Here is a 15,062-nt window from a genome sequence, read left to right on the forward strand (position 1 = left end):
ATGTCTCTCTTAGCAAACCTTCCGGCACCTACGAAGCAACATGCAGCTCCAATACTGGCTGTACCAGCATCTTCTGCTATTGTTTCAACAGCCTATAAGGAGCCCCCACCCTATCTGCGTCGTCAAGGATGGGTGCCCCGACGAGCAGAGGACTTTGGAGATGGCGGAGCATTTCCAGAAATTCATGTTGCACAGTACCCTTTGGATATGGGCAAGGGTGGCGGCGCCAAGGGGAACCAACAGCTTGCGGTGACCTTAAATGCCGATGGGCAGATCAACTATGACGCCGTGGTGAAGCAGGGTAGCAACAGGGATCGCATCGTCCACTCGGACCACAGCGCGCTTGTTCCGAAGGTGGACCGTCTGAGCAAGGAGGTAGGCGTGGGCTCAGCGTGGCTGAGCTATACCGTCTCGCGGTTTCGGCCTCGCTTTGCCGGTATCGGGATGTTTCGCAAATGCGTCCCTCATCCTAATTGACTGGCGGGGAGGGACCTATGGCTACTGAACAGTCTTTGGCCTGATCACTGGGGCCCCGGGTAAACTAGCGGTCCCACACCTTACCCAAGCCCCTGTCTTTTCGCCGACCAATAATCAGCAATTTCCCTCCTCTTACCCCCAGCCAGGCCCGGTAATTGGCCACGGCTCCTCACAGCTCCTCACCACCACTATCACCACCGCAACTTGCACGTCGTAATGTTTGTTGGCCCCCACAAAGATCGCCTTAGCCAGCCTCACCGTTTTCCCCCTTTGCTTTCCTTGACATACATATTACACCCTCCCCCCCTCCCCCTCGCCGCCTTCAAGAACTCCTACTGGTCAGTTCTGCTTCTTGTACATCCTTTCCTTGGCAGCACCTTCACTCGTTCACGTGGTTCGTCTTTCCCCCTCTTCCCTGACTCTTTCAGGCCCTGGCCCGGCCCGATGACGAGGAGGTCGAGAAGACTATTCAGGAGACCGCTGCGGCCCTGGAGCGGGTGGTGCAGGGCAAGCTGTCTTCCACCAACCCCTCTAAGCTGCCCAACCAGCCGGGGAGCTCCACCCTCATCAAGTACACGCCCGCGCAGCAGGGAGCGCAGGTGTGCGTGTCTGTCTGTCTGTCTGTCTGTATGCTCGTATGTGTTCGTGCATGCGCGTTTGTTTTACTGGAAACTGATGTGCGGGCAGGGTGTTAAGCGCTTTGGGGTGGGGGGGTGGTGTTGGGTGCGGGGGTTGCCACTCGGCATCCCCGGCTCCTTCAGGCGCGGGGACGGGAGAATCTGTTAACGAGGACTCGCAGACCCGCGGAGCCACGTAAGTGGGGCTTGGGAGGCGTTCCCTGCTTCTTGTCTGTGCTGCAAGCTGCATAACAGTTACGACCTCGCTCACTGACTGACCTCCCCCACCGGTTCATGGGGTCCCGCCCCTCTCCCTCCCACTCTCCCCCTCCCTCCGGCTTTGATTTTAGCATCTAATCTTCTCCTCTCGGCAGTTGTTTCTTTGACGTGTGCATAAACATATCCCCTCTCCCCTCTCTTCCCCTCTCCCTCTATCCCTCCCTCCCGGCCCCCCCCCTGCTACTCCTGTCCCCGCCAGTACGCCTCCGGAGCGGGTCAGCGCATCATCAAGATGCAGGACCTACCGGTGGACCCCCTGGAGCCGCCCAAGTTCAGACACGTCAAAGTACCCAGGGGACCCGGGTCGCCCCCCGTACCCGTACTGCACTCGCCGCCACGGCCGCTCAGTGTGAAGGACCAGCAGGTGCGGGGAAAGAGGGGGAATGTGCGAGGGTGGGAATCACCCATCCATGGTGGTGTGTGATGTGTATGTGTCTCGGGCCGGAGCGTGCAGTGCTGGGTGCCGGGGTACTGAGGTTTGTTAGGGCCTGGGGGCATGATGGTTGGGTATGGTTTGCCAGGCGAGGGGTTTTGGGGGCCCCCCAGTATGGGGGTTAGCTCGGGACGTGAAGACAAGGAAGGAAGGGGGGGTGTTGGAGGGAGATGCGTGAGAGGGAGTGAGAGAAGAGTGAGGGTCGCGGGCCCGGAGGAATTAGAAAACAGAGGCGACTACTGGGATGAGGTCCGAGCAGGGGGGGAGGTGTTGGAGGGAGGCATGGCGGGAGTCGTCATTGGCTGACGCTTGGGTTGGATGAGTGTGGTGGCGTGGGGTTAGACCCCTAGACCCCTCTGCTGGTCGCTCTTCTCTCCATTCGTGTGGTATGAACACACCCACGCTCCGAGTGGGACCCTCTGCCCTCTCTTCCCAACTGCTCCCTCTCATCCCGCACGTACGTACATACATACATACATACAGGACTGGAAGATTCCGCCCTCCATCTCCAACTGGAAGAACCCCAAGGTGGGTGGGCCGTAGTGGGTGGGTTGGGTGTATTTTGGATACTTGGGTGCGTGGGTGGGTGGGTGCACCCGGCGAATACGACCCTAGCTCGATCCCCTCTCGATGATAAACCTTTCACAATGACCCTAGTGTCCGGGAGCCTGTCCGGGGTCCAGTTGGAATTGGAATTGGAGTTGTCCCAACTTGAAGTTGGTCGTTGGAACGGACTGCTTCAGGGGGTTCAGTCCGAGGGCCGAGGCGGCCTCCCTCACCCTCACCCCCCCGCCCTCCCTCACCCGCCTCTTGGCGCTGGCCCCCACCCCAGGGTTACACCATCCCGCTGGACAAGCGTCTTGCGGCGGATGGTCGGGGCCTGCAGCAGACCCAAATCAACGACAAGTTCGCGGCGCTGAGTGAGGCGCTGTTCACCGCGGAGGCCAAGGCGCGAGAGGCCATCGCCATGCGGGCCAGCATCCAGAAGGAACTGGCGCTCAAGGTGCGCGTGGGGGGGAAGGTGAAGGAGAGAGGGGGAGAATTGTATGAAAGGAAACCAGAAACGAACTGCCGGAAGGCGTCATAAGTTTCATAAGTCCGATTCAAACTGCCTAGTGAGTCCTAAGCGATGAAGTCATCGACTCGTGGTTCCGGAAGTAAAAAGCCGAGATTGTCGTTGAAGTCCTTGGAAAGGGGAAGTGGTAGGGCCCACGGACGGCGCACCGCGCGGGGTGGGCAGGGTGATGGTGGTGTTCGCGGGTGTTGGCGACGGTCGTGGTGGTAGAGGGCTGGCGGTGGCAGAGGGGGAGAGGCGATAGGCGAGGACATCAAACCTGTCAATTCTTTTTGCTCCGAAATGACGTGCGCTGAGCACAGCGATCAAAGCAAACAACAACAGGAAAGTTATTAAGAGAGCTAAGCTGCAACAGAGCGACCGAGAAGAGGGGAGGTGTTTTCGTGGACCTCCCACGCCGTTGCTCGGTTTCCTGTTGCCTCCCTGCTCTTGAGGTTTGAGTGTGCACACCCGAACACCCGATTTGTGAGTTGCAAGTTCGTTTGGCTCACCTCTACTGGTCCCTTGTCTCGCCGCCGCTGTGGTGGTGGTTTTGTGTGTTACAACGGGTGCCACGTGCAGGAGAAAAACAAGCGAGAGGCGGAGCTCAGGCAACTCGCCATGCAGGCGCGCATGGAGAGGCAGGGAGCGGGCGCGGGGGCAGCTGGAGGCATGGCGGCGCCGCCGCCGCCGCCGCCACCTTCCGCCGGGGGTGCGGCTGCGCGAGGTACGGCGGTGAACTGCAAAAGAATTGATATGCGCACTTGCTTTGTGCGTCGGAATGTGTTGGTAATCATGATGGCAACAACGGTGTCAGTGTTCAAAGAAAGCAGCCGCAAGATGATGGGCTCTTGCCAATGCAGCTAAAACCTTTGTTCATGCTGTTAATGGACCAACGCGGCACGGCGTGGCCTCTCGAAAGGCTCTGTGAGGAGGAGGCCTTCAGCCACTGGGGTGGTATTGCTGCCGGAGTTGGGGAGTGGGACACTCGCTTTCTCGACGCGCGGTATCACGACAGGCCCTCACCTCCTGTCTTCACAGAATCGCAATCACAGCCGCAATTTTAATGACAACGATAATCCCTTCCCCGGCCCCCCGGTGTGCTGCCGCCGCCGCAGCAGCAGATGCCACGTTGCCGGGGCCGCCCCCAGGTCCTCCACCACGTAGCGCGCGTGCCACGGCCGCGGACGCCTTCGACGACTTCGACCGCCGCGATGGCCGGGACGGCGGCGGCCGTGACCGTGACCGCGACACTCGGGATCGCGACTACGATCGGGACCGGGATCGGGGCGCACATGTGCGTGCTGCGACTGGGTGCTGTGCCAACCGGTGTAGATGTATGCCTATGTGCGGGAGGGGCCCCTGGACATGTACATGTACCCCGTCACGCAAGTCGATGTTTATGTTTGTGTTGTAGATTTAGGCAGGTTTAATGTTTTTTAAGGTGTGGGAGCGGACGGACCGCGTGAAATTTTTCGATCCGTGTGAATTCGAATGATGGGACGATAGGCCAGCATGGGCCACATGCGGCACGTCTACAGCTGAGCTGAATGGCCACCTCTCTCACACACTTCGTACGTTCAACCCCAATGATTATCACTTGCAGGACCGGGACCGTGATTATGACCGTGGCCGCGGCGGCGGCGACGATGAGCGCTACCGCGAGACGGTGGAGGAGCGCGAGGAGCGGCGGCGGCGCGACGAGATTCGGGAGGAGCGCCGGAGGGAGCGAGAGCGAGAGCGCCGGCTCGAGGTGAGTAGGTGGTGGAGAATCAGGCCTGCTCGCGGAGAGCGCTTGTATCTCGTATTTTTTTTCTTTTCCTGTCACTTTCCTTCACTGTTTTTCGCTGGCCCCCTATTATGCATATTGGCCACCTGATAATCTCACGCACTTCCCTCACGCCCTTTCCTGACCCCGCTCTTCCTCTGTGCAGGCCGCCAACCAAGGGGGCGCCAAGAAGTCCAAGATCACTCGGGATCGCGAGCGTGACATCAGCGAAAAGGTGCGCTGTAATGGCTGCAGTCGCAGCTGACACTGTTCGCGGTTTTGCCGGTGTTGATGGGGTGGCGCCAGCCGGTATGCTCCAGGGCGCGGAATGCAGGCGGGTGGGGCCCCGGGCCTGTTCGGTTTGGCTAAGTGCAGTTTGCTCCACCTCCTTTAAAACGCAACTTTGGGGAGTCTGGGAAGGTGGAACGTACCTCCTCTCTCTTGACCATCTTGACCACAATATTACAGGTTGCTCTGGGTATGGCCAACGTGGGTGCCGGCGGCGAGGTCCAGTACGACCAGCGCCTGTTTAACCAGGACGCTGGTATGCAGAGCGGCTTTGGTCCCGACGACGCGTACAACATGTACGACAAGCCGCTGTTCGCGGATCGTGGCAGCCACCTGTTCAAGGCCAGCCGCGCCACGGCGGACGATGAGGACCTCGGGCCCTCGGACGCCGGGCCGCGCACCGACCGCTTCAGGCCGGATAAGGGCTTCGAGGTACGTATACTGACATTGGCGTGGTGCGGTAGCCGGCTGCAGCGGCGTGTGGGTGGTGGCAGCGGCGTGCGGTGTCTGCTTTCCAGCACCTCGCCCACCCAGCATGAACAGTCCAGAAGATGTTTTGTTGGAGATTCTGTCAATTAGATGTAAACGTGTCGCGTTGTGTGCACTGTAGGGGAATTTTCGGAAGACCCCTTGGGAAAGCCTGTTTAGCTTTGAGTCTCGTTTGAGTTTTTAGTGGAGCCGGGGACGGCACAGGAACGGATTCTTTCAGCAATAGAAGTTGTCTTTCTCACTTTGGGCTTACGTAAAGGAGTCTAAATTCTGTGCACATTACATTCCCCTGTTTATCATTCCTTCTGCTGTTGCTGTTCGCGCTCTTAGGGGGCGGAACCGGCTCCAGGTGCGGCGGCTCGTGGCGGCGGCGGCCGGCTGGAGTTCGAGCGGCAGGCAGCTGCCGCAGAAGAGGCGGACCCCTTCGGTCTGGACCAGTTCCTGTCGGAGGTCAAGGGAGGAGGACGGGAGCGAGGGGGCCGCAAGGGCAACGCGCTGGACGCCATTGGTCAGCGTGGCGGCATGAGTGCGGCGGGTGGAGGCGCTTCTTTCGAAGACGCCGGTGCGGGTGCGGGCATGGGACGGCGGATGCAATTTACCTCGGGCAGCGGCCGCTGAAGGGAAATGGGAAGGAAGAGGTCATGACGAATAGGTTGGGTTGTGGGGCTGGGGCGCCATGGGGTCGGATCGGGGAAGGGGTGTAGACTGTGGATTGTGGTTGTGGAGCTGGGGCTGCAAAATGGGAAGGGATTGGTGAGGGTTAGGAAAAGGTTTGCCGGAGAGAATAGACAGTATTGTCAAAGACGCCTAATGTCGTAAGAGAGGGATGTGCGCGCGAGAAGCCTAAACACGTTTGGGTGGGGGTTGAAGGGTGCTGAATGGAAGATCATTGGTGCGTGATGTACCGGACTTCATCTCGGTCAGCTCGGCAGTCGCATGTTCCCACTTGACCCCCTTGCATAGCATTGGCTTGGGTAACGAAAAGAGGCTGGTGCATTAGATCGTGTGTGGCCGTGGCAGTGTTTGTATGTGTTTTCTTCTGCGAGAAGGGACGTGAGGAACATGTTGGGGCTGAGCTGGATGGGCGCTGTTTACGTCTGGTTCAAGGCACTTTTGTATAACAAATACGCACGGGCGTTTCCCGTGGAGGTACTGACGTGATTGATGCTCGTTAGCTTGTCGATAGCTACGGCAGTATTTTGCACCGTTGATTAGACATTTATGTCGCTGCCAGATGCCATATGCACAGCCGGTGTTTCTAAAGGCGATAATCAACGCATTCGAGATATATGTCAACTAGCGTTAGTTATTGAGTTGTAACACGTACGTCCTGCTCCGTACAGATTGTGCTCTGGGTACCCCACAACGCAATGTAGCAAGAAGTGGAAAGGCTACATGCCACGCGCACTGTTCGCTCTAACAACTTGCCGGGCCTTACCAGCAGATGCTCACGCCCATGATGGCACTTTTCCCTGTGGTGGGATGGGACTCCAACGGGCTATCTGCCAAAGTCCTCTCTCCCTCACACACACACATGTCTTAACGCTCCGCACGCCGGCGCACGAACGAGAACAAGACTAAGAAAAGACACTACATTGGGAAAAGGCCTTTGTTGTTGTTTGGGCAGGTTCGAGAAGTTTCATGACGCCGGAGCCACCCTCGGTGTGAGGACATCTGCCCTGCCACCGTGTAATGGGAATGCTCCCTCCGAAATGCTTACTTGCTCTTTATGTAAATGCAAAAGGCACAAGTCTGCGTTGAGGCTCGCATCGCTCGATGTTTTTGAACGACAGGCACGTGGCCATGCTGTAATATATACACCCAACCCTCAAGCCTCGAATCCCAGCTAATGCGCTTACGTTGCACATAGTGCAGTGCCCTGGATGCGCTCGTCCTGACCGACGCCGTACAGACATCCTCCGCTGGCCCGCCAACCTTCGTGGAATATCCGACCGACGCCACGGTCGCTGTCGCCAACAAGCGGGCCCCCAGGCCCAGGCACTTCTACCCGTCACTCCTCTTCCGCCCCTTCTCTGCTCACATCATCTGTAGGCACACCATCTCCCGCCGTCGTCCCCATCGCTGACTGCTGCTGCCAGCCCCAGAGGCCATCCTGCTGGCCCCAGCTGGCCCTGCCACTTACGCCTGCCCCGGCCAGCAACGCCTCTTCAGTCCTCCGCTCCCCTTGCATTTCCCGGCTCCACCGTGGTGTCTGGTCCCGGTCGTGCATCAGTTGCTGTTGCTCTTGTTGGAGGTACTGCCAGTAATGCTGCTCAAAGGGTTGCTCATGTTGCAGCAGTTGCAGCTGGTGTTGTTGGCGCTGTCCTTGCACAAAGCCTTGCTGGGCTTCTTGTTGCTGGGCTTGTTGTTGCTGCTGTTGCTGCTGTTCCTCGTCGGGCATGAACACATCATCCACATAGGCCATAACGCGGCTCTGCTTCAGCCGTAGCATCTTCAGTCGAGTGTGTAGCGCCTCCAACTCCGTGTGGAAGCGGGCCTGAGCAGAGTCTAGCTCGGCGGCGTAGCGGGCCTCCAGTAAGTGCATCTGCAGGCGGCGGGGAAGAAGGACCGTCCAAGCGCGGCTTGCACAACTCCCACCCTGCGACATTATCGCATCCTGCATGAAGCATCTCTGCGTGAGACGTCGTATGGTTCAATTCCTGCACATCCGTCTCGACCCACTTCCCCACACACACAACACGCACACACACACACACAACACGCACACACACACACACCGCACCTCCCGCTCGTGCGTCAGAGTCACCTCCTGCAGCTGCTGCGCCAGCACCGCCACCCGCGCCACAGATTCCTCAGCTGCCGTCGTCGCGGCGGCAGCGGACCGACGGGCCTCGTCCGCAGCCGCCTCCGCGGCGCTGCGGGCAGCCTTTTGCGCTTCAAGCGCGCTGAACACGATGCGTTAAGCGATAGAGTGCGGGGGTTTCATTGCCTCATCGGACTCTGGATAGCGGGACTGGGGTAATAAAGCGCATGTTGACCCATATCGGACCTCAACAGCGATGTTCACGGCAATCGGCCATCACATTTTAAAGGCCAGCGGCCAGCCAATGACGGACTACAGTAGGCAGGTGTTTTCTCAAGGAGATCTGCATTAAGCGCCATGACGGCCAGCCGACGGAGTGACATGGGCTGCGCAAGGCTCCCAACCTTGGAATTTGGACGGTCGGAGAGGGCACCACTCCTCTCCTAAGCCATCAGCCAACGCCACTGTCGCCAGCCTCGACCTCATATCGGCGCAGCATGCACAGAGGTCCCTTAGATCCACGCATCCCTCTTCCAAGCTGTTTGCATGCCTCTGTGTGATCGGCTACCTCCACCCCAACATTACCGTACCCACGCACACGCATGCACCCAGCCAGGACCCACATACCCTCCCAACCCATCTGCACATCCGCACAACCGCACCTGCTCAGCGCCTCCATCTCCATCTCCACCCCCGCTGCCGCCGCCTGGATCGCACTGAGCTGCGACCGCAGCACCACACACTCGGACTGCAGGCCGTCACGCTCCTCGCACACGTGGGCCAGACTGGAGCGGAGGGTGTCCAGGGAGCGAGTCTGCACCAAGGGGGTGGGTGGTGGCCGTTCGCGGGAGAGATGCGCGGGGCGTGCGTCCTAGCAGCACACACGGGAACCACCTCCTTCGTCTCCGACCAGGGAGACGGGACAGAAACTGGCGCACGGCGAGTAGGAAGCACGAGTGAATGAAATATTTCACGTGGGAAGAGCTATTGGATGTTACTGGTGTCCGTGTAGATTAGGTTTTCTGGTGGGGTATAGAAAGAGAAAGAGGAGGGCCCAGGCCGCAATGCTTGTGGGTGCATACAAACAGCGACATGTAATACCGACACAAACGCACGTCGCTTGCCTTCTCGCCGCAGATACGTTTCTAACGGAATGCGGGTGGCGTTCTCACCCGCTCCTCGTCTCGATTGTGGATGTACTCCTCCTGCTGCTCCGCCTGCGCTGACAGTCGTTGGATGCACTCGCACAGCCGCGCTTCGAGCTCCGCTGTTGCCGCGTCTGCTCAGGGCACCAGGTGAAGGGAATGGAGGGTGAAGCCACGGTCCGAAAATCAGGGGGGAAAGGAGGGAGGGAGCGCGAGAGGGAAAGGAAATGAGAAGTATGAAGCAGCAGATAGATTTTAATCAGAACCAAAGATTATGGAGCTCCCCGGATCCCGGAATCACAGCAGTGCCCCGGCAGTGTCCCGCCACAACTGGACCCGAGGAGCTGTGACGCGCTTCCCTAAGGACGTGCCACCCAATGAAACTTGCCAGCTAAGCAACGCTATCCTGCCGCGATGCAGCAGCCCAGCAGTCGGCCCGCAGCCAGGAATTCTCCCGTTAATGCCCGTTAGTTAATTACGTATATATATATATATGTGTGTGTGTGTGTGTGTGAATATGTGTGTGTGTGTGTAACGGCAGCGACCAGAGGCCACCGCAGAGCGCCCGGGCCCCCCCCCACCGTGTTCCTTGGCCGCCGCTTCTGCCTGAGCATCCTTGTCAGCCAGATCTTGTCGTACCTGCTGGAGCTCCTGCGTCAGCTCGTACACCTGCAGTACATCGGCCATACGTGCCGTAATGCATTCCGCCTATTTTTGGCACCAAGGCTTCACCGCCTCCCGCCACTTTCACTTCCACCTCCATCTTCCATTTCCATCTGCCTACCCGGGTATACCACTTGCCAATCTTAGCTGGCTCCCCCGCCTCCCGTTTCTCCTCCTCCTCCTCCTCCTCCTACTACTACTACTACTACTACTACTACTACTACTACTACAGCTATTACAGCTATTACGGCTACTACCCCTCCTCGCACCTGCGCAAGGTACTGCTCGCACTTGGTTAGCGCCTCCGCCGCCCTCTCCTCGGTGCGCTGCAATTGCTCCTCCAGGAGCCCCGCATGGCGCTGAGCCTCATCCGCTATCCGCTGCGCTCCGAAACCAATCAATCCACCGGCCAGTGGCCAAAGAACACTTTAAATTCGACTCAATTGATAGAGAGGATAACGCATCACAAGCTAAGACGTGAGCTAGGCGGTTAGGAGTTGTTCGTCGTCTTCGTTAGTGGTCGGATATTTACTTTATATCACGTATATTACGCTGGCAGCTCCCCAGCCGATTTACATAATGGATTTCCAAAACGAAACGTGGGACCGGGGAAGTGGTGGGTGGGTGGGTGGGAGGGTGCTGGGGCAGGCGGGCCCGGCCGCACCTGCAGCTCCGCCTCGCGCTCCCCTCTCGCCTCCGCCGCCTCCCGCCGTACGGCCTCCTCAGCGGCCTCAGCATGCCTCCTTGCTTCATCTAACGCCCGCTCCCACTCCCTCCGAGCCTGCTGCAGCGCCGCCTCGCCTTCCCGCCTCGCTTCTTCTGCCGCCGCCTCGCACTCGCGCCGCGTCTGCGCCGCCGCCGCCGCCGCCGCCTCCAGCCGTGCCTGCGCCGCCGCTGCTTCGGCATCCTTCCTCACCTGCGCGATCGCCAGCTCCCCAGCCCGGCGCGCCTCCGCCACTGCTAGCTCCCGCAGCTCCCCCTCGCGCTGGAGGGCCCGTTCGTGCTCCTGAAGAGATGGCGCAGCAGCATGACAACAAGCTGAAAGCGATGCCACAGCATGGCAGCAAGCTAGGCGTCGGGAATAAAAGCTGAACTCGAGCAATCGCAGGCATCATAAAGCAAGCAAATGTTTGTCGCGCCCTGTATTGTCTCTGCGTCATGTGGGATTTTGCGTGAAACCGGCGTGAGGGTGTGGACACGAGATTCCGCGATTGCTGCGCAGGCTGAGGACAAACATCATTGCGCAGCCGGAGGTTAGTCAGCCCGCTCAAAAGGCAAAATGTCTGCCCGGATTTCGTGGCAATAAGACAATTGCAATGTCACCCGCTCTTCACACATTCGCTCAGTGGGTTATAGTAGTAATACATGTCACTGACATTTTTCATCATGACATTTCTTGGCTATCAAGCCCCAACCCACCTACCGCCAGCTCCCCGTGCAGCGCTGCCACCGCCACCGCCGCCTGCCGGTCGCCCGCCTGCCGGCCGTGCTCAAAGGCAGCCGCCGCGCGCTGCTCAGCTTCGTCCGCTGCCGCCTGAGGAGCCAGGAAGGGGAAGAGGAGGAGGAGGAGGGCGAGGAGGGGAATGCAATGAGCGCACAGCTGCAAATTACCCTGAGTCCCTTCACGAGACTTGTTACACCACACAAAAGTCCTACCCGCATCCCACCCGACCTTTCCCGCGCCTCGGAGCTTACGCATACGCAAACGGTGCGCTCCCCCCTTGCCGCAGCTGTTCCGTTCCGAAGAAACACGTTCGTTTTAGACATTCCGCCATTATTGGCCTTCGAGGCTTGCCCCAAAACCCAAACCTCAACCTCTACAACCTATCGCGTCCATAGCCCCCTCGAGTCCATAGCCCCCTCGAGTCCAAGGCCACTGCCTGTCATCAGGCACTGTTCCGCCGCGTAGATGTCACCATCACCACATTCCGCTCACAAAGGTCGCACGCACCTTTAACGTCTGCGCCGACTCCAGCCTCACGTGGTTTAGCTCAGCTGCCAGCTCCTGAACCTGCGATATCCGAGAGCCAATGGCAACATTACAACCAGCCGAAATCTCTGCCCACCGACAAAAAAGGATCTGATCCTTCTCGTGGCTCCTGGATTTGAGGTCGTTTCATCTTGTCTCATCATGCCTGCCGAAGTCCCAAAGTTCCAAAATGCGTTAACCCGTGTTAACAAAAAAGAGCTCCTCTTGCCCCGTTCAACGGGATGGTGGCTGTTGGCCCCCTCCGTTCCGCTACCTGCCTGCCGTGCCAGCCGTGCCTCCGCTTCGACCAGCCGCATCGCCTCGCTGGCGCGCACCTCCGAGCTCGCTCTCTCAGCCGCCAGGGCCTCCCGCAGCTCCGCCTTGGCGTCCAGGGCCGCCTGGAGGCGGGAAGGGGGGTGTAGGAGTAGAGTGGCCAGGCCTGACCGCGACCCCAGGTATTGCGAGTTATGAACACCCCCCACGTCACGCCGGCCAATGGGTGGATGTAGCCAGTGGTGGCGACGCCTTCAAGATGCCCTAGCGTGCTCTGATCTACGTGTTCTCCGCCCCGCTCCCCGGCTGTTATGATCACTTGAGCTAAACGGGCCAAACAACGGAAGGCCCCACACACTGCCTCGCCGCTTCCCCATCTCCCGCGCAGCCAGCCAGGCGTCCTACCCGGCACCCCACATAACCGCCTCCGGACCTGCAGCTGCTCTCTAATGCACCTCGCCTGCTGGGCCGCCGCACGTAGCACCTGCGCCGCCGCACAAGCGCCGCGTGCACGAGTATTAGGTCAAAGAGAACCGGAATACCCATAACCAGCCGACTCGACTCGAACAGGGATGCAACCAAGCGGCGGTTCTTCGAAACCGTGTGACATGGCCCATTAGATCTCCTGCGACTGTGGGGAAGCCCCGGCCCATGCACCCTCTTCAGCCCTGCATTTCTACTCCATTCTGCACACCCATGTATCATCGTCACCAAGAACAACATAGCACACCATGGGGATACAGCCCATCGCATTGCCTTGCCTTGCACGGGAAGAACGGTTCGGAGGACGGGGGTTGCTGCGGGCGGGGCCCCCATAGAATGCGGGGCGCCGTGCAGCGGGCTATCAGTCACACTGCTGATGCCCTCTTGTGTGCACCGGTATCGGTACCGACCCACCTCGAAAGCGGACACCACAGCCCGGATCTGGTGGTCCGTGGCTGCGTCCGCATCCCCATGTGTGGCCCCTCCTCCCACCGCGACCTGCTGGCCCTGCACCCGGCCCGCCCGCACACATACGCACACACATACACACGGCGCACGGCACGCACAGGGGCATTGGGTGGCATCAGGGGAGAGAAGGGAGAGGGCCGGCACTCGTTTCCGCGTTCCGTGTTCAGGGTACGCAAGTAACAGCGCGCGGAGTTGGACAAACATGCGAGTCCACAGGAGAATGATACGCAAAAGAGATGCCACCCAGAGAGCCCTGGAATTCAAGAGAACCCACTCGGCCTGTGGAAGATATTGAAGCACTAAGAGCGAGATTTGCCGTCGGCGGGCTTTCCGAAGTCCTTTCCCACAGGATCGTGACATAACCACCAGCCCGCCAGCCAGGCCGACACGCCACCGCTACAGCCCATCAGCCGCAGTCGTAGCCCCCTACACTGTTTACCGTATCATATCCCCGTGAGCATGCGCCCATGCAGGCCAGCGCGTACCTTGCCCAACGTGTTCCCGCCGTTACCACCGCGCGCCAGGCCTGCACCGGTGCGCCCTCCCCCCGGCGAACCCCCACGTGACCCGCGGGTCACTACGCCCATGCCTGCCACCAACGCCGGGCCCACCGCCGGGTCCGTCTCCATGTGCCAGGCCAGCAGCGGCTGCAGCAGCGCGGCATCCAGTTTCTCCAGCTGTGCGGTCCGCTGCTCCAGGGAGGTCCTCACTGCGGCCAATTGCTGCTGCAGCGACCCCAGCTCCCGAGCTTGGCGGCGGACTTGGTCTGCCTGCAGGTGAAGGTGGGGGGCAGTCAGTGGAAAAAGGGGAAGTTTAAGGGATGAAAGTTGGCAGGGACGCGCAGTTTACAGCGGGGGAAATGTGGCAATGGAGTTATAAGTGGAAAGGAAGTAGGAGTGGGAAGAGATCGGGGAAAGGACGCAGGCAGGTAACGTCAGAGTGACTGAGTTCATGCCTAGGGAAAGGTAATGAAAGGAGAAGAAGCACTTGCCTGCGCTTCCAGTTGTTGTTCGGCTGCTGCCACCTTTTGTTGGGCTCGTTCTGCCACTGTGGCCGCCTGGTTCGCTGCCAGCTGCCAGTGACGAACCTGTATCGCAAAACACACACACGCATGCACACATACACCCTTTCAGACCAACCCTCCCCGCCACACACACGCATGGTCTATCTCTCCCCCCCGGCAGCCGTTAAGAACGTCGTCCCTGCTACGCATTGGACAGCACGGGTGAGCTTTCCGAGTTTGGGTTCCGCAACCCGGCAGGGGCCGGCGCTGGGCAGCGCTTGGAGCGCTACCGGGACTACCACGCTGGGGACCAGCTCGCAAACCGCTCTTACCTCCTGAGACAGGGCCTCCTTGTCGCGGGCCGCGGCGGCCACCACCTTTTGTAACTCCCGCCGCAAAGACACTGCGACCTGCATGAGGCCATGATGCACGTGAAGACATGTGCAGAGTGTGGGTGGCGCAACAAAGGGAAGTGAGGCAACCTCAGCTAAGACACGCTGCCAAAGGCGAGAACGACGATGATGGCAATGAAGATGGCTGCGGCGACAACAGTGACATCTCGGGATTGTGAATCTCCGGCTTCACACACGCGCGACCAATGCAGAAGAGACCCGGGGTATTGGCACGCACAAGGAAGCTTATCCATTCCCCTCCTCTACAGAAACCCCTGCCTTGTCCAGGTTTTACCCCCCCCCGCCTGCTCGTTTTATCCCCCCGGCCCCTAGGCCCCTAGGTCCTACGCTCCCGATCACGCACATTGCGCTGCTGCTCCAGCTCACTCATGAGCAACGTCTCCGCGCGGCTACTCCCTGACGTAGGGCATGGGGGCGTAGGGAAGGTAAATCAGCTCTTGATGCAAATAAGCAACAAAGCGGGATGTGCGTTATGA

The 15,062-nt window shown here is 59.5% G+C and overlaps 2 protein-coding genes across 2 annotated transcripts in view; one reads left to right on the forward strand and one right to left on the reverse strand.

Annotated features, from left to right (window-relative positions):
* On the forward strand, nt 1–6,023 carry VOLCADRAFT_69109 (uncharacterized protein; the record flags this gene model as incomplete). Its single annotated transcript, XM_002958100.1, has 10 exons — nt 1–375; nt 906–1,076; nt 1,573–1,737; nt 2,290–2,334; nt 2,639–2,809; nt 3,443–3,595; nt 4,467–4,613; nt 4,795–4,863; nt 5,097–5,348; nt 5,736–6,023. 10 exons carry the CDS (start codon nt 1–3, stop codon nt 6,021–6,023), a joined length of 1,836 nt encoding a protein of 611 aa, XP_002958146.1.
* The window catches only part of VOLCADRAFT_121687 (uncharacterized protein), a gene marked incomplete at its 5' end in the record, with an annotated part of 12,600 nt that continues 3,558 nt past the window's right edge, over nt 6,021–15,062 (reverse strand). Inside the window, 16 exons of the mRNA XM_002958126.1 lie at nt 6,021–7,950; nt 8,149–8,311; nt 8,832–8,983; nt 9,342–9,448; nt 9,896–9,983; nt 10,247–10,357; nt 10,642–10,983; nt 11,401–11,511; nt 11,929–11,988; nt 12,282–12,344; nt 12,653–12,703; nt 13,117–13,209; nt 13,656–13,940; nt 14,195–14,257; nt 14,464–14,583; nt 14,930–14,982. Coding sequence (XP_002958172.1) covers nt 7,417–7,950; nt 8,149–8,311; nt 8,832–8,983; nt 9,342–9,448; nt 9,896–9,983; nt 10,247–10,357; nt 10,642–10,983; nt 11,401–11,511; nt 11,929–11,988; nt 12,282–12,344; nt 12,653–12,703; nt 13,117–13,209; nt 13,656–13,940; nt 14,195–14,257; nt 14,464–14,583; nt 14,930–14,982 — 2,396 coding nt within the window. The 3' untranslated portion in view covers nt 6,021–7,416. The remainder of the gene's footprint in view (nt 7,951–8,148; nt 8,312–8,831; nt 8,984–9,341; nt 9,449–9,895; nt 9,984–10,246; nt 10,358–10,641; nt 10,984–11,400; nt 11,512–11,928; nt 11,989–12,281; nt 12,345–12,652; nt 12,704–13,116; nt 13,210–13,655; nt 13,941–14,194; nt 14,258–14,463; nt 14,584–14,929; nt 14,983–15,062) is intronic.

Source organism: Volvox carteri (genome assembly GCF_000143455.1).
Source record: "Volvox carteri f. nagariensis unplaced genomic scaffold VOLCAscaffold_86, whole genome shotgun sequence".
Lineage (NCBI taxonomy): Eukaryota > Viridiplantae > Chlorophyta > Chlorophyceae > Chlamydomonadales > Volvocaceae > Volvox > Volvox carteri.